Raw genomic sequence first — 25,393 nt, 5'->3', positions numbered from 1 at the left:
CTCCTGAATCCCAAGTGTTGGGTTTCGTATCCAAAGGACTGTTAGTGAGAAAAAGAGAAAAGATGTTTGGTGTCTGTCTCTGTGCTACAAAAAATAATTTTCCGTTTTGTGCTGTACTATTTAAAGGCACAAAAATTTCTTTCCATGCAACTGTAGCATGACTAAGGGTAGAAGCAAGTTTGTGTAACTCTCAGTGCTGGTGTGGAAACTCTTGCACCCAGCGTAACTTCCTGCATAACTTCCTCACTGGGGGCTGCTGTGGGAAAGCCAAGGGGCGGTGTTACCCTGCCAGGGCACAGCTTGGTCATTATCAGGCTGAGTCTTGACTTTTTTCTTTTTTTTTTTCTGAAGCACTTCAAATGCAACAGCAGAAGGAAAGGCAGCAGAAGGATGTTTCTGACACTAATGCAGACAGGAATGCGTAGGGAGCAGATAGATGGCAAACGAACTCACAGTTTGTGGAGTCTGTGTGAGAAAGCAAGCATAGAGGAGAAAGGGCAAAGCCCCAGGTCCTATCTGTGTCACCCCCTGCCTCCAGTGAGGATGCATCCTGTTCAGCTGCTCCTGCATACCCTGGCTTTTCTTCCTGGAAACAACGGGTTGTCTTGTCCACCTCCACCAAGACAGGTGAAGGGGGCTGTCCAGGGCAGCTGCCACCCACACCTTCCACTTGTTCTGCATTGGATTTGGTACAATAAATAACAGGTTATGGCCCTCCTGGCTACCAGGGCAGGAATAACCTTAGTTCATGAAGCATCCATCCTGTCACCCCCAGCATAGACAGATGAATGCTAAATGAATTAATGAGGGGCAAGAAGATCATGAAGTTCTTGTAATTTTGTGCTGTTTCTCAGATCAGGCATGGACTATGAGAGTGCCTGAACATACCACAGAGCACGATCTGTCTGCACAAAATATTTTTTATGCCACTGGGGGGAAATCTTGCGCTGGCACCTGATCAGCTCAGACCTGGAGCTCATGGCAGGGAAAAAAACGTGGCTGCAACCCTTGTGGTGACCTTCCCTCCGTGCCTAAAGCCTTAAAACACCACCGGCTGGCTGGGGGGGCATGGTGCTGCCTCAGGGGTACCCACACAGCCCCACACGGGATTGTCTCAGCACCTGGAGGAGCGCTGCCTGTCCCCAGGGTGTCACCTGCCCCCTTACACCAGTGACACCCCTCTCAGAGCCCGCAGGCAGGATGGCAGGGAGGCACTAAGCAGTGCTGTGGACAGTATGTAAGAACATGCTTGGGAAATTCATACAAGGATAAAAACAATACGAGGATATAAAACAATTCAGGCATCACCAAATTCCTGATGGAGTAAGGCTGAATCTGCTAAAAGCAAAACAAAGCAAAACAAACAAATAAACAAACAAACAAACAAAAAAAAAAAAAACAAAAAAAAAAAAAAAACATGATTTATAACTGAGCCCCAAAAAAGGTCGATGTACAGTGTTGTGTAGGATTGCTGGGTGCAGCCCGCACCATTATCCTGTTCGTTAATGAAGAGGTCAGACAGTGTTGGTGCCAGCACCAACCCCAGAGGTCGATGGAGCTGGTGCTGCTGATATCCTACCCCTGTTGCAGGCAGTTCAGCCGGCTGGTTAAGTGAGGTTTTCCCCTCTTAAATCGACACTGAATACTCCCAGTCACCTTCTTGTCCTTCACATGTTTGGAAATGATTTCTGGGATGATTTGCTCCAACACCTTCCCAGGTATCAAGGCAAGATTGGCTCTCCTGTGGCTTCCCAGATCATCCTTCATGCTGTTCCTGAAGACAGGAGCAGTGTGTGCTGCCATCCAGGATCACCACAATCTTTCCGAGAGACTTGAGAGGGGCGTTGCACTGCCATCAGGTGGCTCCCCCAGCACCCACGGGTGCATCTCACCAGCTCCTAAGGCTCCAGGTACACCCTTCTTGGTTAAATGTTCCCCAAACTGGTCCTCTGAGGCACGGAGTACGAACCTTTGGAGTTCAGTGCTGCAGGGGGATGCTGGTTTGCCTACTTCCAAAAGGAGGTTCACAGTGAGAGAGAGAAAGGAGGTTCACAGTGATAGTAAAATTGCAGGTAAAAATAAATAAATAAATAAATAAATAAATAAGATATGTGGTGAAATGGAGGAAGAGTCAGAGGAGGAATGACCTCCATCAGAAAGCAAAAAGGCCAAGAGCAACAAAGGAAGGAAACAAGTTGGTATCAAAAAAAAAAAAAAAAAAAAAAAGATTAAAAAAAAATCCCTATTTATATTTTTAAGCAGTTCCTTTAGAAAACCCTGAATTTTCCCCAAACAAAAGAAAATATCCTGTCCCCACCACAGAATTGGTTTCCTAAAGTTGGTTTTAGATAAGCTAACATCTGGAGAAAACACTATAATATCAGTGTATTTGTTATTAATGCTTATTTTTAACATTTGTGTCTCTTTAAACAAAAATCTGCAAGATGAATACTTCAAATAATCAGATGTATAATTCCAGGAGACATCAAGTGGTTATATCCATAGTTTTTAATCCTTCTATAAGCTAAATAAATAGAAATCTGCAGAAAACAAGGCTTCCAGCTCTCACATTCCGTAATTTTTAGAAAGGAACAACAAATGAGATATTAATAAAGACCAGATTATACAAATGAAATAACAACAGTGTCCTCCACCTTCAAATCCTCCATCTATAAATCTTTGTAATGCAAAAAATAAGTACCAAACATGAAGGAAAACTGAAATTTTCCTGCACAGTAATAGGGCGTTTGAAATGCCTTCCCAGGGAGAGCAGGAAACCCTAATCTGAGTCTCCGTAGGGACTCCCTAGCACTAAAAAAGCACGTCCCAGTGCAGGGCTCCCTCCTGGCCACGTTCCCCAGAGATGCAACAGGTGTGAAGGATCCTAAAACCTCAAGCTGTTTACTAGCAGAAACACACTGCGCCCTTGAAGCTAATGGTATAGCCTAGGCTAATACAGATACAATCCCATGTCTTTGTGCTTGTGTCTTTTAAAACTGTGAATACTGTGCTTGTCTCCATGTTGCATTTGGCAAACAACCACCTTCATTTACTCGTTTGAATGTAACTGGTTAAAATCGGGACAGTCCTTTCTGGAGGGATGCTGGGCCCTCAAAGCAGTTATAGGGATATCTCTGCAGCGTGCAGCTCCAGGGCATCCAAAGAGCCACCCTGGTAGCACGGGGCAGCTGAGTGACTGGTGATGTGCAAGTCTGAGAGCCGAAACGCCTCCCAGGGACAGGCCTTAATTTGTCTGATCATAATGGTGGCGGGTGACAGGCACAGCAACCGCGAGGTGCTGCGAAGGCACTGGATGGAGCCGAATGGTGCCAGCTGAGGCTGATGTGATCGGACACCGAATATGAGAGACATTGTGGTGCTGTGCTGTGAGCTACAAGCACATCCGATACCGAGGGAACCGGGGGAAGCCAGCATCCAATTTCCAGCACCGCACGATTGCCTGTAGTCACTGCACTCCTGCGTGGCCAAACACAAGGCCGTGCTGACTTACCGCTCACCCCATGACAGAAACAAGGAAACTTGAGTTGAAAACTGCTGCTGAATCTGATCCCTGCCTGGTGATATTAGGAGCTCCTGGGGAGATGGAGACTTTGGAGCACAATGTAATGTAGGTGGCAATCGATTGAGAAGCTTTCAGGCATGTGGTGAGGCAACGGGGAGAGAAAGTGGCCACAGACATCCTGAGGGGGGCAGTGGCAGAAGCTTCTCCTGCCTCCTGTTGATTCCCAGCTGACGGAGAGAACTGGTCCAGGAGAAGCAGTGTTAGGCTCAGGGTTAACGGAATCGCCTCCCCCCGCTAGGGATGGTAACGGGGACTTGAGGGAAGACAGAGGCAAGGGCAGGGACACAGAGCCAAGATGGATTTCCTGCCTGTGACAGCATCTCATCTCAGGTGCCGGAGGCGTTTTGGTGTCTGCAGTGGGATGTGCACTGAAGCACAGTCATCGTCAGCAAGTGGTGTTTCAATCCATCCTTCGATGATGACACTGCCTTGCACGTGTTTCAAAAAGCCAAGCAAAAATGGCTCAAGGCCACAGCAATGCCCAGCATGTTCTCAAAATAGCAGCCGATTTCTTGCTATTTGCATCCTCTTTTGATCCTCCAGCAGATTGTAGGACAAAGCACATGGTAAAATGATTGTCCTAGCACAGAAAGCACAGAGGCAGCAAATATCTCCAGTCACAACGAAGGTAGTAGGGCTTCGTAACATAAAACACAATAAAAGGTTAATATGGATGCTGAAATATGGGTGAGGGAAATGTTTATGCCATACTTTCCACACAAAGGGTGAACCAGTGGCTTCTGGGCTCCGAGCTGTGCCTAGCAAGCCTCACGTGGGCATTTGGGCCCAGGATCTCAGTATTCACTCCATAAAGCTCGTAAAACACGTCAGGACCCATTCTCTGATCTGACACAGCGTGGCTCGTCATCCCTCACAACCCTCACGCCCAAAGCAGGGCAGCCCGATCCACCCAGCGCTGGCAACGATCCCCTGTGTGAGCCGCCCTGTGCCAGCACCACTAAGGACAGAGGGCTCCCGATGAAGGGGGACAAACAGCCACTGCCCCGGTGCATCCCCCAGTGGGGATGAGGCCAAGATCTCGTCTTCATGCCAAAAATCCCCAGGTGTTAAGCTAGAGGCAAATTTCTGAAGGAAAAGAACTGTGCCTCAAAGACCTGAAAATGCACTACTTGTCTCAGAGCGGCCCACAGGTAAATGAGGTATCGAGATGGAGAAACCCTAAAAGTTCCCGTGGAAAAACAAATTACCCGCTGTGATAGCATAGGTGGAACCACTTCTAAATGAGGGGTGAGAAAGCAACACGCCCCACAAAGTTGTGTGGGTGCCTCTCCACAACTGCTCGCTGTGGCGTTGACAAGCGGCCCAGTTCAGTGCTTGGTTCCTGGTTGTGTTTGTGGCAGGCTGGCCTGGTAACCCCTGCTGGAAGACTGGCTCTAAAACATGGCTGAAAACCTGAAATCCTTCAGCCACGGCTCTTCACTATCTCTTCACTCTTTGAAAATGCAGCCAGCAAAGCCCAAAGCTTCACTTGACTCTGCCCAAAGCATCATTAGCTCCTGATGTGACGCATACCACTTGGTGCAAAGGCTCGTTTCATGCTGAATTTTGTTCTCCATGCTTTTTATTTTTCCTTTAGCTCTCCACTACCAGTTTCAGCACCCTGTTTACCTTTCTGGCTGCTGCTGCGAGGTGAGCAGAGGCTTGGGGAGGATGAGTCACGGTGACTGCAGCACCTCAGCACCTACAGCTGCACTCCAGCACCAGGCCTCCTTTTCCGATCTCTGTTCCTTCCCTTACATTGATGGATTCCAATTGCCCCTCAAAATACCCCCATCAGCTTTCATTTTCAGTACCTTGACTAACTTTATCTCAGCAAGCTGTCGTGCTGCTGCTCACCATGCACAACCCAGGGGCTGGCACAGCTCTGCGGAGCTCCAAAGGGAGCAATTTAGGAACTGCTGACGCTGTTTTCCGTGTGGTAACGTCATGCTGATCAAGCCTGAATTTCAGGATGCATAATTTATCAACTGACCATATTTATTCGGGATTGAGTGGACTTTGCTTTTGTCCAGAACACAAAAGCTGGTTCCAGACAGCAGAAAAACCAGCAGCAGGGATGGGAGAGCAGGGGCGTACGACCTGAGTGTGAAGGAGAGAGATGACACAGACATCCCCATTATCAGGAGGGAGCAATTATAACCACGCTCAAGCGTGCTTAATCAAAACCATGTCGCTGTTCAACAGGAACAGAGCTCGGGCAGTACCCCATGTTACTGTTTCATTACTCCAGGTATTAGTGGGATTGTTCTAGGAGTAAAGGCTTTGAGTGCTCTTCAGCCATTACAAAGCATTTACATCTTCAGGAAATGACGCACTCCTCTTTGCTTCAGCTGCAGAACAGAATAGTTAAGCCTCTGCTCACATCATTCCCCAAAGAGGCACTATAATTACGCTGGCGATATCTAACATCACATTTTACTACCACTGTCAGGACAATCATGTTATACATTACAAAATCCAGCGGCTGACCCAAGACTAATCAGGTAGTTTCTGTGTTCCAGGTGAACAATCCCCAGAAGACCAGGAACACTTAACCTACACGACAAATTTCTCAGACCAGCTCCAAGAAATGTGATACTTTAATGCATCGCTCAGCTCCCCACACTACCACCAAGCCACCTACGAGCAGAGAAGGCAACTGGCTTCCTATTTCCTCCCCCCCTTTAGCATTTGGTTGCCTTTTTTATTTTTAAAGCTACAACCTCACTATATATAGCTTATATAATTATATATAGCTTAAGTAACTATATATAGCTTAAATAACTATATATAAGGAGTCATTTAATGAGTCTCGGTTTCAGGTCGCTCTTCCTTAGATGTATACACGTGATTTTTTCTCTCCTCTATATTTACCCCATCACAAAGACAGTTAACCATGCACTGGTTTAAAGGGAAATTTTTTTTTAAAGTGCTTAAACATGTATGTAAATCTAAGCACACTGATATTTCCTGATCAATCAGACCCTAATTAAAGCTCATTATCCAGAGATACACAAGAGAAATCGAAAAATCTACAGATATCAAATTTTATTTAAGTTAGCTGAGGGTGTGTATTTGGCTCAGGATTGCTTATCCTTAAATTTAAAAAAGAGTGACTGCAAATACTATTAAAGAATAGGAAAAGTAGTCAATCCTTTTAAAAGTGTCACAAATTTTGAAAACACTTGTATAAATTCTGTGAACTTTGTATAGCCTTAAATGGGCATCATTTAGTTACCATGAATAATGATATCTGAAAATATTAGTACTTCACCCTAAAGTTTACATGCATCATGAATGTGCTTATATTTAATTTCAAGAGGGTATCAAAAGTGATAATGGTTAGAAAAATATATACATTTTTGTCTCTTCTAGAAAAAAACATGGTCATTTGAAATAACTGTCAAATAAAATACTAAAATATCCCCTCCACAGATTTTTTTCCACAATCCAACATAAAATGTAGGATTATATACAGCTTATGCAATCTGTCATTTTTAAAACATATAGCCAAAGGTTTTTTTAAGTACAGAAAAACATATTACTGCTCTCTAAACTCTTGGCTGCACCGATGCATGATTGTTTAGGCAAGCCAAAACAGGAAAGCCACATGGTGATACACAAAGCAGTCGTAAGAAAGGTAAGGAAAAAATGGAAGAACACAAGAACAAAAGAAAGCGTACTGGTTAAGGTAACATCGAGAGGAATATTGGCCAACAGTGGAATACATGGACTGTCAAGTAACATGCAGTAATTTCTACAGGAAGAAGAAAATATATTCCAAGTATTAAAAGGACACTTTCATGGTACTTCACATTTTTTTTTTAGAAGTAATATTAATGATTACTGTCTACTGGAAACAGCCTGGATTGAAGTTGCATTGGACACAGTTTGTTGCTGTGCTTCAGTTAGTGGCAGTATTGAACTCCAATTGCACACACACCAAGCAAAACAAAGCAAAACCTCTACATTTTTAAAAGGAAGCAAGATGGGAAGAAAGTTTCAAAAACCATGTGCTTTCAGTACCTGGGTGCAATGCAGTAGTCAACATGACCATGGTTTGATTAGTACTTGGTTAAAGTAATTCTGGTGTGAAGAATGATTTCAGAAGAGTAATATGGCATTTGCAACAGTGACTGACATTAAAGATACAGTGACATTCAGAATCTGAAATTCTTTAGTGTCCTTTTAAGTGCCAGCATACTAGTATCTTAGCTGCAAATGAAAAAGAACAGAAGCAGATCCTAATGAAATCACCCAAATCAAGAATTTTCGTACAATATTTCACAGAAATGAAGAAATATTTTATGGAACTATTGAACAGAAAGAAGCATGAAGGATAATAGCAGCATATGGTTTACAGTTTTCACTTTTCAGTTTATTAATATTAGTGGTGCAGTCTGCAATGGATAAAGCGAGGGGTGAAATTCTGACAAAACTGGCAATTGTCTACCATATGTCAACACTTAATTATGGTCCTTGTAAACAGCTAACTCCTCTTTGAATTTTAATTGCAAAGGAAAGAATATTTACATATAATATATATGTATATAACCACAAAACCAAAATTAAGTCAAATTCTGATCAAGGAAATCGCATTTTGAAGAAAACATAATACAATATTAAATAGTACATGTCCAAAGATTTTAAAGGCATCGTGATCTTCATGTTTTCTTCTTCCAGTCATTTCCCCTTAATAGATTAGGGATTTCATTTCAGAGTAAATGAGTGGAAATATTATAGAGCAACTCCTGTAAAGTATAGCTCCACTACTGAAAAATGCTCGAGGTGTGGTAATCCAGGACTCTGACTTAAAGCAGAAATAAACAGCATATAGTGCCACAGCAAAGAAGTGGCCAATCAGTACCATTGGCTTAGGAGATAACCTGCATAAAAAAATGGAGAGATAAAATATGTAAATAAAAAGAACAAAAAAAATTATTGTCAAATTTTCAATTTACAAATTGAGCTGTTTACTCGAGATTACACACAACCCTCTGATGTAGGCAGCTCGGATCCTAATGTGATCTCAACTAGAAATAATAAATGAGTCTGATTGTCCTGGGGCTGCAACACCCCCTGTATTCCCTTCCAGAGGTTAGCCAATGCACAGACTACTGGACAGGAAGAGAAAGCAGGGGTGTATCTGTCTTCAGCAGCTCCCAAGAGGTTACACAGATATTTACCTGTTTCGCTGTTCCTTTTGCTGACTTGTGGGAGATCTCAGCTGTCACTACTCTCAGCTTTTCAAGCATGAAACACCTCCAACAGCTCCTCACTCAAACTCCCATGCCACCTATATAAACTCTCTAGCTTTTAGAGGACCTTTTAAAAAAAGCTAAAAAAGGCAGCGAAGACATGGCTGCAAATAACACTTCAGGCTTTAGTACAATTCTAAAAATATTGGCTCATGTTGAGCGTTCTCCCCATGCAAAATTGACTGACTGAGAGCAAAGCAGATTCTAAGCGAGGCTCACAATGCTTGATCTGGCTGACATTAGCTATTATCAGCGCACTGAACTTACACAGACAGCAATCCAACAGGCCCCGAGACACATTCTCCACCAAGTCTGAAGTAATGGAAACAGGCTTTCTTCAGCTGATGCAAGGAATCTATAAAATTAATTAAAATGACTCAGCAAAGACTGTCAACAGATAGTGAAAACCTTTTCAGAAAATGCAACAAAGATATAAAATCCAGGCCTTTGGCACTTTGGTAGCTGTTGCTCTGTTAAATTCAGTTGGATTTGGAGATGGTTTTATTTAAGTGCAGGTTAATCTTATGGAGTATCTACACATTCCTGAATACTAACTGACACAAGAACAAGTGATTTCAGTTATTTTGTGTTTTGTTACCAATATAAACACAAACACATACTAATATGCTCCTCTACATACACATCCCCTCCCCAGACATATCTATTTACCAAATTTGAATTAACCAGAAGTTATCTTTAAAATATATTTACCATCTGTGGCAGCAAAAAGTTCATAAAGTGCTTGGGCAAGAACATTCACTACAAAAGAATGAGACTTTTTTCTTGACCAGTAAAATGATTTTTTTGCCTGCAAAAGAAAAAAAAAACAAACACCATATTTATATCAGGCAATATAGAACAGCATTGAAGTGATTTCTAAGTAGGTGATATGAGTCATACCCATGTGAAAACACAGAGTGGATTTAGAGATACACTGGGTATGTTCCGAGCTAGGTCATTAAGGGACCTTGGATATTTGTTAAACCAGTTATGTGGCTCCTCTGACACTGAACATAGAAAAAAAGGGCAGTTTCAGGGTGTGCTTCATCTCATCCGATGGTAGTTGGCTGGAGTAATTCAGACACTGGAAAGATAATACTTGCTTATTTCTCCCTCTTGACTGAGAATAAATAGAAAATAACTGAAAGTCTCAGGTGATTAGCTGAGATATAGGTATCTGCATTTGGTCAGGTAAGTTCTGTATTGTCCTGACGTTCCTTTTAAATGTTTCTCACTTCAAAACAAAACAAAACAAAAATCTTTTTTCTTTGAATAATTTATTTGTGGTCTGTAATTACTTTGGCTGTCATTTAGCCAAATCAATATGCCTGCCCTGATCAAAAGTGGTAAACAAATAAATCAGAAATCTTACCATCCACTGATCAGAATTTTTGGGTCTAAACCTTAGTGATGGTGCTGATTTCTGGGCAAGAAGGATGTCTTCTAACTCTCTATTGTGAGATTAACGTGGCAGGCAAGAGGCTGGTGGAGCGTCAAGAGGCACCTTGACAAACGAGGTGTACGTGCTCATTGTTCCTTAAGTACACTCATGCAAGGTAATGGTGCAAACCCGTCCAAACCCATCCCATATGAGCTCACTCTACGTTAACAAAAACACTACCAATGCAGGAGCATCAGGTACTACGCTAGCAAAGCACGATGACGAGACACAACACACCAGTCTCCTGAAGCAAGATTGATCTGTAAGCCCTGTCTTGTATCTGCCTCACAGCCATAGCACTCAGTAATCACCACTGTTACTGACGAATGCCTAACGCATGATTTGTAAGAAGTATGAAGAACCGTGACTCACTAATAACTTACATGTTCCCCTGCTGCATAAAACTTTAAAGTGTGTCATCTAAAGTGGAACAGAAGTCACCTGAACGAAGTCCAAAATAAAGCTTTACCTTAAGAATATCAGAATCTTCATACAGGTCTGGAATATCCTGGAGCAAGCTCCTCCATATTTTGACATCGTTTAAAACAACACTCATTCCTCCACCAGTCAGAGGGTGTCTTATATTATATGCATCTCCCAAAAGAAGAACTCCTAAGTAGAAGAAAAAGATTAATGGACTACTGCCCAATCACTATATAATCTTACAACTCAAACCGTCTGTTACCAAGCTTATTGAGAATTCAATCCCATCAGGAAATAAGATGAATAACTAGGAACTGAGAAAAAATAAATATAAAGGGGGAAAAAAGAGATGTCCTTACTTTAACAAATTTAAAAACTTCAAAATACAAAAAGTTCAAAATATTTTCCCCTATACGTATGCATACGTGTATATCAAAGAATAAAAATACATAGAGTTCAAGGTAATTTCTTTTTTAAAGAACAAGTTTTCCTTAAAAAGACAAAACTTATATAAGCATGAGCAACTGAGTCATTTAAAACTAAAAACTGAAGCAGACATTGATTCAAAGTTTTGTGTATAAATAAGCATTCTAGTTAAACTGTGCCAAATGCATACATTTTCAAACTATTATCTTTTTCATAAAAGGATGAAATAGTTGTACTGAGCAACAAGCATAGATTTGTGCAAACATGGCCTTAAGTCCCAGAAGTTTATAATGCCACCCTCCCACCCTCTTTATTTTACAATACACACCTTTTTTGTTAACAGCTGAAGGAGGTAAGAAGCTTGCTGGCATAGTCCTTAAACGATCGTTCTGAACTGCTGCTAAAAATGGTTCCTTCAGGTGATCTGAAATAACCAATTTTTCAGTTACCCTACTTTGGTAGAATCTTAAATAATTTGCATACAATTCATTTTAACCTCTTCTCAGAGATGTAATCCTTCCAAACATCTAAACTCATGGATGTCAACTGAACAAACTGCTATTTGATGTGGAATCTACGTGAGAACAGTTACTGAAACAGGAACTGTACATATGGGAAAAAACAAAACAAAACACAAATACACAGTTCATTGGATTGAAGGAAGCGTGCCTTTTTGGCAGACTCTAATTGGGACAATCATGAAAGGATTTCATAAATGCTTTCCAAACTTACCAGGTAGTTGTGGATGAATGTTCTCAATCATATATTCTTTTAAGTTTTTTGGCATTTTCCCTCGAATATCAACAAGGACTCGAGTCTCAGTTGAAGAAATCTGATAGATTAACACTGGACTAGTTTTAGCTAAAACAAGTTCAGCATAATTAGCTTTAAACTGTGATGCATCCTAAAAAGAAAAAGGGGAGAACAGTTGAAATTAATTAATAAAAGGATGCTAAACTTCAGATATACAAAATCATTTTCTGACATACTTCAAAATAAAATCCTGTATCAATATTAAGATAATATCCTTTTATTAATATTATTAATATTTTATTAATATTTATTAATATATTTATTTTTTTTTCTTTAAATGAACAATAAGAGTGTTTTCAAGAAGAAAGTTCTGAACTTCTGTGTAATTACAATTATTTTGGCAACACATTTTAATATTAATTAAAATACATTTTATATGTTTCATTTGAAAGCCTCACTAGTATTTAAAACATGCCACTGAAAACCTGTAATGTAATCAGTGTAGCGGCTTTTCATAGGATCATTTTTACTTCTATGAAGAAAGTTATAGGAGAGAAAGATTGGCACTAAGCTGTAGACAACTACACTTCTCATGCTTAAGCAAGTTTCCAAAAGTACAGAAAAAGAAGGCAGTTGTGCAGCAATAATTATAGGGATAAGGACCCCAAAAGTGCTGAAGCTCCTCCAACTCAGACTTCTGAGGCCAGTGGAAGTTCTGTAGTTTTTGTTCACTCTCCATTATTTTTTTATTGTTAATCCAACAGTTAACACAGCAGCTTTGGAGGACAACACAGTCAACCATCCAGCTACCAACCTGAATTCACACTTTTCCCACTCACATTTATAGATCCTGAAGGTTTATATGTACCCTGTTACAAGGTACCCCATTTTTAGGCAGGAACAGAGTTTTGGGTATTCTTCTGAGATATAAACACAGATGGTTTGACCCACAGCTGCTAGGATATCAAAAACTCAAGGTCTTTGCTCCCTGAACAAGTGCCATAATAAGAATCCTGTGCTACTATCTTTGGTATAGATATCTTAACGTGAACTACTCAAAACACCCATATCCAGAGTGACAACTTTACAAAGTAGGTTCCAGCACTGCCTACCTCTAATCCACAGATTAAAGCCAGTGCACACGTAGCAAACGGTTATGTGAGATCCTGAAACTTTTTTTTCCTTCAGTATTTTCCATAATCTGCTTCAGTGCTCAGTTTAAAGTAGCTATGTTGAAACCTAATCTAGTTGTTTAACCCTCTCTTGCTCAACTGCAGAGAAATTATCTGATTAGGTTTCTGGCTTTAAGAGTAGAGTTTGTTCTTAATCCAACTTTTAACCACAATATTAATGTAAAAAGAAACATGGCTCACAGATATTTAAATGTTTTGAAAATCTGACCTATACTTTTACCAAATATCCTAAATCTGCAAGTTCAGCTATCCCAGAGATGGGACAAAGTATACATCAATAATTTAAAAGTTAAAAAACAGAGATGCAAATTTCCAAGCACTTTTCAGTGTGGCGGAGAAACCGATAGAATAGCTGAACAAATATTTAAAAGCACTGTTCTAACTGATTCTGTTGAAAAACATTTAATGTTAGAATTCAAGACAGTCCTTACAATAAAGTGTCAACAGTTGCTTTAACAAAGAGTGCTTAAGTCTTTCATTGAAATATTCTCTACCTACGTAAACTTCTGTAACTCTGCAGTTACATTTGATTAAAGTATTTCTTGCATAAATCTCCTTTCACAGACTTCTGGACATGTCTTTCATTTCACAAAGCTCTACTATAAACTCCCCTTCTGTAGGAGCTCATATTAACAGGTTCTGTAGGCATCTATACATTTGGATGGAAAAAACAACCATACAACAACAAAAAAAACAACGCCACTAAACAAACAGGCCAAAGAGGTGTTGGAAAGAAAGCGTGTGAACATTTCCCAAGGACAAACAGGCAGCCAGTGGAGACCAGCAACCTGTTGATCCAGAGGAGCTAATAATACTTTATTATACACACAGGACTATATACACCCGAGGCACTCTCCAAACACCACTCAGAAGCTCCTGGAGTATCACTACAACCCTCTGCTCCTGATTACAAAGACAGGTTTGGCCTGCTAAGCACTGCTGCAGCCAAGCAACTTTGAACATGAGCCAGGTACACGAGTGAATAACTCAGCGTGCTGTACATGAATAGTTATCTGCCATTAATAACTGCAGATGAGTCTGTTATTAACAACAAATTAATGAATAAAAGGTGTTCCAAGCAATGCTTACTGTACCCCCTAAACACATGCTTGGCCCCCTTTTCGGGTAAAAGCAATTTCCAAAGCATATATACTAAATGGTGGTTTTTGGTACCACCTTGCAATGATCTTTCCAAGAACACTTGGATGCTGCAAGGCCTTTGTAAGACATCAGACTCTGGGATTCTTCTCATTTCTCAGTATAGTTCACAACAAAGACAATAAAAGATTATTGAGTGAAAGCCAGGCCCACACTAAGAAGAGGTAGCATAGTGGCTTATATGCAGTAATACGCAGAAGTTACCTTCAAAATGCAACCAACAAAATGGGATGAAACAGTAACGTTGTTGGAGACCAGGTTCTTTCTAAATTTGGAGAAAAGTCCATCCGCTACAACAGTAAGAGGTGCATGAAGTTCCTGCAGCATAATAGAAAGACAGGATATTTTCAATTTTGTTTCGGAACAATGGGAAACAACACTCAAGCCCTCCTTATCAGTTGCCTGTTAGATGCTCTTCAAAACAATAAGCATGTAAGAAGTCCACAGACCACACCTATAAAATGTCTGTTAGAAATAAAATACTTTTGCTTTCCTCATCTTGACATTAAACTATTTATTCTGAAATTTAGCCCAACAATATTCTTCAGCTTTTTTAGACATGCAATCACATAACACAGTAATGGGGACTGTGTCAGAACTCTGATAAAATGGGACAAAAAACAGAATAATTGCTTCACTCAGCCTAAAATCCTGGTCAGGAAAACAAAAACCAAAGTGCAATAAACCAAAATGCAGTCAACATGCCCAGATCTCCATTCAAAGAACAAGCACTGGACTCTGAACAGTTCCTAGTATACTTAGGAACTATAAACAGAAATACTGTATATAGAGAAAATACAAAATAAAAACTGAGTAAACAGATTAGGTTCAGCCTAAACGCATGCACAAATTCCTAATGTTTAATACATACACTGTTTCCTAGCATGAGCGAATTATTCTGTTTTTTAAAATATATTTTAAAGCATTTTATTGTTATGATAATGTAACACCAGAATGAGAAAGCTTTTACAGGTAGATGTTTCTTCCGTCTATGTACAGAATTCTCATTGCCATTTGCAGTTAAATCACTGAATATACATAACTGAATATATAGATTTATAATGAGCATTAGTCCTTTGTCTTCACACACTTGGCATAAGCAGAAAAAATAATTTGCCTTTTAAGCTTCCAGGTTGTAAGCAACAAGGCAAAACAAAAGCATACTGTGCTTCATTATTACTATTGGATAAAAGTGTCTGGTGAGGCACTGTGCTGGTTTTACCCAGTTGGGCGGTCGAGATCCGCCACAACCACTCTCCTTCTCCCCTTCCTCAAAGGGAAGAGGGGAGAAAATACAAAAGAAAGGGCTCAAGGGTTGAAATAAGGACAGAGAGATCATACAACAGGCGTCATCACGGGCAAAAGAGACTCACAGTAGAGAGATTATAAAATTTATTATCTATCACTAACAGACTAGAACAGCGAGAGATTAAAAACAACTGAAAACACCACCCACCCTCTTCCACCTCCTCCCCATGAGCACCAGAGGGGAATGGGCAATGGGGGCCGTGGTCAGTCCCTGACGCTTCGTCTCCACCGCTCCCTCACGGTCCCTCTCTGCCCCTGCTCCCCATGGGGTCCCTCCCACGGGATGCCGTCCTTCCCAGACTGAGCCTGTGGGGGCTGCCCACAGGCAGCAGCTCTTCAGGAACTGCTCCCACACGGCTCCGTCCCACAGGGTCCATCCCCCAGGAGCAAACTGCTCCAGCACGGGTCCCCCACGGGTGGGTGGCAGACCCCCTGCTCCTGCGTGGGCTCCTCTCCACAGGCTGCAGCTCCGGCCCGGGGCCTGCTCCTGCGGGGGCTCTCCATAGGCCACAGCCTCCTCCAGGCCACATCCACCTGCTCCACCGGGGGCTCCTCCACCCATGGGGGGGCTGCAGCGTGGAGACCTGCTCCATGTGGGAGCCATGGGCTGCAGGGGGACAGCCTGCTCCACCAGGGGCCTCTCCACAGGCTGCAGGGGAACTGCTGCTGCCTGCCTGGAGCACCTCCTGCCCTCCTGCTGCACTCACCTGGGGGCTGCAGGATGGTTCTCACTTCTTGCTCTCCCAGCTGCTGTGTCACAGCAGGTTTTTTCTTTCCCTTTCTTAAATCTGCTGTCACAGATGTGCAAACATCACTTACTGCCTTGGTTCTGGGTAGTGGTGGATCCCTTTGGAGCTGGTTGAAACTGGCCCTTATCTAACATGAGGCAGCTGCTGGATGCTTCTCACAGATGCCACCCCTGCAGCCCCCTGCTACCAAAACCTTGGCCCAAAAGCCCCATGCAGGGGCTTGTAGATGTGAACTGTACATCTACATGGAATGAGCTCCTCTAAGCGCAGTTCTCTCCTGCAGAGCAGTGGGACTCAGTCACTTGTGTGACACGATCTTTACAACTTTTTCTGAGTGAACTTGGACAAAATGAGAGTAAATATATACGTAATATATATTTTAAAAATGTATTTATATCCCTGAATAATATATGTTTTTCTAGTCCCTGAGCTTACAAAAGTGAGTTCAGAAACAGCCCATGAGACAGAGCTAACATAACCTCTTTCCTATTGCAAGCTCTAATTATTCCTGCAATTAGAGCAAGGTCTCCTGCCCATATGGATTCCCTGTTGTTTAATGAGCTGAATACTCATACTACATTTTTTCCACAGTCAACACACTAAGACCTTTCCTCTGTTTAATTGCCTCTTTTTGATAAATTTTATAACTTGGCTTTTATCATGCTGGCTAAATTAAACCTCATTTAACAGAACAAAAACCTCAAAGGTAATTTGATGGAGACTGGAGATGTGGAGAATTGAAAGTCACAGACATACAACATACATTATCCTCCTTTCCTTAGGAAAGCAGGCTAAGGAACAGACACAAGCTCTCCCCCACCCCAGTAGTTCCCCAGCTGTAAAAATTAACAGATGGTGTAAGAAAATTCTGATAAAAAATTCTTCTGTGTTTCCCACATTTCCATAATCAAAGGCTATAATGGACAGCAAATAATATCACTCTTTCCAGCCATGGAACATCAGCATTCAAAGCAAAATGTGAATTTGCATATCCCCATTGTACAGACGGGAAACTCAAGGCTTTAAGAACAACATCAATGCTCTCAGAAATATTATCAGCTAAAACACTTATCACCCTACCACTGGTCACATAGGTCATATTTAAAATTACAACAATAAAATCCATAAATGTGTTTTATGGAAACATTTTATGTGAGAATTTCCATTTTCATTTCTAAATGATCTAAAGATGAGAGATTTCGTTAGCAATGCCTAGAACTGAATCTGCCAACTACTCGGAAGCTTTCTGCATCTTGTACGTAGGGCAGCAGAGCACAGACAGGAGATTCCTGCCTCCCCCATCAGAGCACATCTGAAGACACTTAGTACATAACTTTAGGCAGCAAAGGAATTTTAAAGCCATGAAAGTGGAAACTTTCAAATTTGGCTTTTCTAGAGAGTAGGCAGTATATCCAGAACTTCAGAACTGGTCTCTCCTAAACTTATTATATTTTCACTCAGTTTCATAGCATTTAGGCAGCAATTTAGTGTTAGTTGGGGCAAAGAACAATCACAGGCAATTGAAATAGGCCAGAATTCTCTTTCTGTGATTCAGTGACTGGACACAACTATATTCTGACCTTTAGACACCTCAGTCAATGGTGGAGGTATACGTGGAAATGTAGACCACTGTGTACAAACAAAGCATCAATTGCTTTTTCCATCAGTAACTTTCAAAAGATTTTAAGCTCCAGACATACAAATACGGAAGAAAAAAACAAACTGAATTCTCCAGAGACACTGATATCAGAAGCTGCGCAAGAAGTTATAAAAAGAATTCCCATATGCCAGGACTGCATCCACTAGAAAGCAATCTCCCTTTATTAAAGCTTTCACCTCCTCGGTAATTGCAGTTTCTCTGCATCACTGATCTGAAATAGCAATGTTTCTGAAATGCTATATACATATAATTCTACTCCCACAGCAGTTAAACGAAGTTCAAAACAGAAAACTGTCTCACCTTGGTATCTCCAGTTTCCTTGTCCTTGTACTGAACACCCACAACGCAATCATCTTCTTCAAGCAGTTGTAACACAGTCCCTTCAATGAATTTTGCGCTGGAGTAAAACAGAGGAGTTAGAACAGAAGGGAAGAGGATTAAGGATGCATTTCAAGGCACTAGGCACAGAAGAAAAAACTGATTTCCACTAATCTCTGCCAACACATTTTTTTAAAATATTACAAAGAAGTGTCCTCAACCACTATTCCAAAGCCATACTAAGTGTCAAAAAGTGCTTCTCATTAATTTCAGTTCACCATGGCCATTTGGCTTGACATTTGAGGATATTCTAAAACCATAATGCTTAATGTAAACACCCTGCCACTTGGCAGAATCCCCAGTTTTGCCTTAGGTGCTCCATGGCCACGTGAGAGACACAGGGAGGAGTCTGACACCTATTTACAGTCAGAAGTCAGCCAGCTGAGTCATCTCTGCTGAATGGTGAGAAATGCTGACACTCCAAGTGCAAGAGAAGAGCAAGATCCAAAGCAGCACTGCAATAATTAACAGGAACCTAATTTTAAAATCTAGATGATTTGGGACTATTCTTTGTGAGTTCTGTAAACTATCTAACCTGTTTAGGACAGAAACATAAAGATCTGATAACGCTTATGATCAGAGTTTGAACAGAGCATCCCTTGCATTTTACCTCCCAACCAGAGCTACCTGGGTTTCACAAACTATGTTTCTGCCCACTTAAATCCCTTGTGGGGTCTGAGCTGTTAAATCTGATCCCAGCAGTTCAGGCCAGCTTGAAACAGACACTCTCTCTACTTCACAAATATTTTCATATCCATATGGAACACAGCTTCAAGAAATGAGATGAAGACCCATATGAGAATATGACAGCTTGGTACTTTAGGCTCTCAAGGGAAACACGAGTGATTGAATTCATGTCTTTGCTACAGCTGGCCACCACAGAAATTTCAGAGCAGATCTCCCACATCCCAGCTGAGTGCCCTAATCCACATGCCAGTTGTGCAAAAATTTCTTAGCCATGCTTGGGCTTCATAAGCAGTTCATGTTCCTAGGCGTTCCCAGAGTACATCTATCAAATTAAACCTCACAAGTAAGATGTGGAAGTGACCAGCTTAACTTTTCCAGGCAACAAGTGGGTGGGCTTTATCAAAATACGAATGGTTATGCATAAGCACACCAACAGGAACTTCAACAGCAAGGGAACGCAGCAGCCTGTTAGTTAACAGCAGGTGAACCAGTTCTGTGGATCCTACTAGCTTTTATATTTCTTCTATAGCTGTTATGTCATTTTTGAAGTGCTTACTTCCCTTTCTGATTCTAATCCACTAAAAAATAATTAATTAATGATGCCCTATCTCTTTTCTCCTCAAAATCATTTTCACTCATCTGAAATTAATTTATATTGCTTAATACAGATAAAGAGGATATAGAATCATCGAATTATTTTTATAGTGGGCTAGAATCGGAAAAGGAAGCACTTAAATAAATAAAAACTATAAAGGAAATATGAAAATATATATTAATCAGTAATTATTCCCTATATTTTCATAACTTATAAGATGAAAAAGAAAGCTTCCCAGCACTATTTGATCTCCCCTGAGCCTTGATTTAATATGAAGTTTTCTGTGCTATAATGAAAATGGAAAGCAAGCATATCCAAAATGAACATTAAATAAAGTGTGGAAGAAGGGGTAAAGATTATATTCATGACTGAAATATAACCTTTTAAGCAGAAATTTATAAAAGCTTATGTACAGCTCATGGAGTACCCTACAAATTCAACAACAGATGTCGAAATTTCAATGAACTTGAAGCCTTAAGAAGAAAGCTTTAGCTTTTATCACTAGTAAATGCAATTGTCATTGATTTTAACTGTATTTCAGAGTTGCTGTATTTTAGTGTTAATAATTCATATCACATAAAAGCTATGATAAGAGAAAGTAATTTTCCAGCTCAGAATAAAGACATGCAAAGTAAAAAGAAGATAATGCCTTGTGTATTTCTCTGGTAAGCAGTATTTATGTAAAGAAAAAAAAACAAACAAACAGTACCAAATAGAAACAGCATCCAGAATCTATTCTGTTTTAAGAAAAGTTACCTTCTATCTCTTTTATACAAGGAAGTGATCAGTTAAAGTGGAAATACCAAACACTACTTTTTGCTTCATTGTGAAGAGGACACATCTTCAAGATTCTAAAATGCAGAGGTTACTGGCAGTAGCTCTTTCCAGGTATTTAGTGCTATTTCTAGCTATTTCGTTTGACTTCTTGTTAGCAGAAAAAGCAGAACATGCAAATGTAAAATAAGTTTGTTCTCTTGCATGCATCATAAACAACACCTCTAGAAGAAATGACACCAGGTGTATCGTACATTTCTTTACCAAAGAAGTTCTATGCATTGCTCCCTGAGAAGAGGTCGCTGCTTCTGGTAAATATCAAACCCAAGAATCAGAAGAAGAGAATCAGCTTTTAGCCCTGGACTATTCTCTCACATGGACAGGCCAGCATCTTGCCTCACATTTAAAGCCTATATTCCCATAAGTCTTACAATTAATTTATCCCAAAGGTGAATGTATGAAGTATACTCCATTCATGGGTCTGTCTACAGAAAACAGAAAGAGTAACTACAGCTGTCACTTTGTCTCAGCCTCATCCACTGGAACCCTCTGTGTTGGGACAGAACAAAATGGACAGGGAACCTCTCTGACCCTGGGAACCATGCTACAGCATCTCAGGATCCAGCCTGTGACATTCACTACCACAATGAGACTCACTTGGGCTCTGCCATAGCTGCCTTTCGGAGCCCCATGATGAACTTGCCATGGTGAAAAGACCTTCCACTGACAACACGGCCATCTTCAGATGTTGGATAAGGAATTTCAACCTCCGACTTGGTCTCTATGTCATGAATTACGTAGCCATTTACTGTTTGTGCATCGATACCTTCTACCGTATCTGCAAAATAAAAGCCAACAGAAGAGTTTTAAAAAGCCTTTTAAAAGCTTGATTATGTATTATAAGTTTTTATTTATGTAAACTCCCATTTTCTTAATCAAAACATAAACAAGTGAGGAAAGAATATTTTAAAATGCTTTTAATTCAATTAATTTAATTCAAATATACATCACAGGTAATCTATTTCTTCATCTTCCCCGTAGACATGCTTTTTCTAAAAACATAGTTGAGTGCAGTACCTGTTGTGTTATAGATAAAAGTACGGTTTGAAATGCATTCACCTTCAAGACCCAAATCTCTAAGTGCATTGAAGCCTCCAGGTTGCAACAATTCTCCAACTATCCTGTCGGGTTCTTTCAGATCCCTCTCAATTACAGTCACTTTCCTTCCATCCCGTGAGAGCACTGCGGCCAAGGAAGAACCAAGGACACCCGAACCCACGATGATAATTTCTGGATCGTACTGCGGTGATAAGGCTGTATTTGTGGCAGTCTCTGTCAGATGAATGTCTGAGCAGTTTACTTCTATTTTACCCTGCAGAAAAGAAAGACAAAGTTACATGTGCTGATAATATCTGTACCAAAACCTTTCCAGAGGGCTGACCTTGGACTAGTTCTACTTTCATCCTGCAGACTGAGAGCTTTTGTGGTTGGACGGCAGCTTCCTGTTTAAGTTTTGTTTAAAATGAGACCAGTCACACTCAACAATGCAATAAAAACAAATCCTAGAACCATTTGGGTGGAAGGGACCTTAAAAATCACCTAGCTCCAACCCCCTGCCACGGGCAGGGACAGGTTGCTCAAATCAAGCAGGGAAAACAAAACAAACAAATGAAGACTCTATCAGGGAGTGTAGTGATAGGACAAGGGGAAAAGGCTTTGAACTAAAAAAGGGTACATTTAGATTAGATGTATGGAATAAATTCTTCACTCAGAGGGCAGTGAGGCCCTGGCACAGGCTGCCCAGAGAAGCTGTGGATGCCCCATCCCTGGAGGTGTTCAAGGCCAGGCTGGATGGGGCTTTGGGTAACCTGGGCTGGTGGGAGGTGTCCCTGCCCAGGGCAGGGGGTTGGAATCAGATGGGCTTTAAGGTCCCTTCCAACCCAACCCATTCTGTGATTCTAAGACACCTGCTTACAACTGCCATCCTGATCAAAGAGGAACCATTAACATAACCATGGTCTCAGATATCCTCAAAGTCAAGTTCCTACAAAAGGCAGTAAACCAAGGCCGCCCCATATTCTTGATCTATGAAGTAATATTCCAATGCCTTCATATCAGTGAGTTCCTACTACATGGCGGACTTTGCACTGAGCAATTTAAAAAATTACCATATCCACTGGAAAATGTATTTTTCTAATTTTATTGTAAGTGAACCTGTGTGTCAAAAAATAATAATGGAAATACTCAGCAAGGAAAAATGTCAGGAGAAACTGCTATGTAGGAAATGTTATAAAGAAGTGGTCCTAGAATGAAAGCTCATCAAACAGTCAAAAATACGTGCAAAATTACCATATTGCATGGTACAATGGCCGACATTTAACTGCCCAGATGTGACATACTTCACATTACACACCAATTAACGTGTACCTGGTACCTGATGACCAAATATGCTGTAGTAACCTCATAGCAATATTTAATCACTCAGTCTTCAAAGTGAGAAAAAGTTCCAGCACAAACCTGCAAGTTGTTTCTCCAGCCACTAGAATGAAGCCTGGAGTCCAATCCACTCTTTTACAAATGCCTCAGCACTTCGTTGCTGACAGCAGTAAAAATACGATTACATCAGTGAAATGAATGGCCAGAACAACGCAGACACCAGGATTTCTAGGGGCATTGTGTCATGTTTATACCTACCACTCAGCAAGGGCGTGCAAAAATAACAGTATGAATTTGAGCAATGCAAGAAATGGGGGGAAAGGCAGGCTTTTACCAGCAAAATCAAATAAAATCCGGGACCTACCAAAAAATTTCATGGGGCACGCATCCAAAAAGTTTCAAGTTCTTTTGTGCAAGGGGTCAGTGCTCAGCTGAAACATGCCCAGAAGTGCTCAGGCAGGTAGCCAAGCAGTGCTGACCCGCAGAGGTACTGCATATGCATGTCCACTTGGTGCTCTTAGATTGCAGCACCGCTGCCAAACCCCAGCTCTCCCCAGTGCTCCCAGCAAGCCTGGTAAGCTGGGCACGGCTCACCACACTGCCTACTTGAGCTTGGGCTCTGTGATATTGTGCAAGCACTGTTTTAGCAGGAACTCCCAAATAAATGTATCTGCAGCTCTCCAGACAAACGTGCTGTATGCAGAACTATAAGGATGGTACCCACAGAATCCCAGAATATCTGAGGCTGGATGGGATGGTGCTTTGGGGACCATCCTCAAGCAGGGACACCCAGAGCAGGGTGCCCAGGTCCACGTCCAGGTGATTTTTTAAGATCTCCAATGAAGGAGACTCCTCAGCCTCTCTGAGCAACCCGTGCCAGTGCTTGGTCCGTACAGAAATGCTTCCTGCTGTTCAGATGAAACCTCCCATGTTGAATTTGTGCCTGTTTCCTCTTGTCCTGGCACTGGGCAGCACTGGCTCTGTCCTTGTTATACCTTCAGCAATGTGTACATGTCCTCCCACGAGATGCTCCGCTCTAATCCCCACCACAGACCTCCAGTCGAATCCACCCTTCTGCTAGTCCCAAAACCCCCTTACTACAACCCTCCCTTCGAGCAGTCTCACGCCAGTCGACTTCACAAAACCCCTATAAACGAGTTTCTCCCTTCCCTTTTCCCCAAAAAAACAACACCGAGCACAACCCACCAGCCACCCGGGGGGACATCAAGCCAAACCCTCCCCAACCCTCGCTGCCCTCAGCGGGGCACACCAGCAAGGTGAAGCCATCCCCACCCCACATGCTGCCACCCCCCAACCCCATTTACCTTTCGGGCTTCGGGGGCTTCAAACCTCCGAGCCCCAGCGTTGGGCTTGGCCCAGAAGAAGCCAACGAGCGGCAGAGCCGAGAGGAGGTCGGAGAGCATCCCCGGGTGGCTCTTCTGCCGCTGCTGCTGCTGCCTGGGGCCCCCGAAATGGTACCTGTAGGACAGCAGCAAGCCCAGGGAGAAGAAGAGGAAGGCGGAGAGCAGCAGCTCCTTGTTGGCGTAGCTCAGCAGGTCCCCGCACTTCTTGTACACGTAGATGAAGGAGGCGATGCCCAGGAAAGTCCACATCGCGCCGTGGGGCGGCTTCCCCCTGCAGCCGTTACCGCCGGCTGGTGCTCCCCAAATGAATTGATTGATTAATTAATTAATTTATTTATTAAGGGAGATATTAATTAGGGAAACAGAGGCTTGCGGTGCGATGGAAGGAGGGGGGGAATGCAGCGAGCGCAGCCCCAGCTCCAAAAGGGGATCCTATAAAACCTGCCCTCGGATGTCTTCTTAAAAACTCCAAGGAATGCACCTGCGGTGCATTCCAAAAATAAAATAAAATAAAATAAAATAATAAAAAATGAAATTATATATATAAAAAAATAATTCTTGCAGCACCTGGGCTGCCGCAAGGGATGCTCACGGAGCTCAAGGCTTCTCGCTATGATGATTCCCTTCCCTAATCTGGCTGTGGGGCCGCCCCTTTGCTGTGCCCAGCCTGCCCCTATCCCCTTATCCCCTATCCCCTGTCCCCTATTCCCTGTCCCTTGCCCCCTGTCCCTGTCCCCTACCCCGGTCCCAGCCGGGGGGGGGGGGGATTAGGGGTGGGAGGGGGGAGCGGGCTGGCGCCAAAGCAGGCGGGGCTATGCTAATGAGGCTCTAGCCCCGCCTCTCCCTCGGCACCGCGCGCCCCGTGCCCCAGCTGCGGCTGGCCAATCGGCGATGCTATGCCGAGATGGCGCTATGGCCCGGCGCCCAATCAGAGGGCGCGGGAGGCGGGGCTTGCGCTCGCCGTGCGGCTAGGGCGATGTGACGAGGGGAGGCGGGGCGGGGGCGCTGCGGTTGCCGTGGTGATGGGATGGAGGGGGGAGAGCCGCGCATGCGCGCTGCTGGGGGCGCGGGCCACTCAAGGCAGGTGGAGGGGCTGAGGGGAGGGAGGGTTGCGCAGCGTGAGGAGGCTTTAAGGCTTTTGTGTTATAAAAGAAATTCCTATGCGTACGGCTGCAGGGCACTGAGAGGGGCAGGGGATGGCTGCCAT

At 42.3% G+C, this 25,393-nt stretch overlaps 1 protein-coding gene across 1 annotated transcript; it reads right to left on the bottom strand.

The window, feature by feature from the left end:
* Positions 1-7,939: 7,939 nt before the first annotated feature.
* On the bottom strand, positions 7,940-24,832 carry SQLE (squalene epoxidase). The gene is made up of 11 exons (XM_084509006.1): positions 24,148-24,832; positions 21,506-21,758; positions 21,044-21,224; positions 18,253-18,349; positions 14,440-14,553; positions 11,864-12,035; positions 11,460-11,555; positions 10,752-10,894; positions 9,553-9,649; positions 9,109-9,196; positions 7,940-8,469 (listed from the first exon to the last, which is right to left on the bottom strand). The coding sequence occupies exons 1-11, from the start codon at positions 24,433-24,435 to the stop codon at positions 8,277-8,279; spliced, it is 1,722 nt and encodes a 573-aa protein (XP_084365132.1). The 5' UTR covers positions 24,436-24,832; the 3' UTR covers positions 7,940-8,276.
* Between the last annotated feature and the right edge of the window lie 561 nt (positions 24,833-25,393).

Source organism: Aythya ferina (assembly GCF_964211825.1).
Source record: "Aythya ferina genome assembly, chromosome: 2".
Classification (NCBI taxonomy): Eukaryota; Metazoa; Chordata; class Aves; order Anseriformes; family Anatidae; genus Aythya; species Aythya ferina.
The sequence above is the reverse complement of the archived record's forward strand: the minus strand, read 5'-3'. Positions and strand labels throughout refer to the sequence as shown.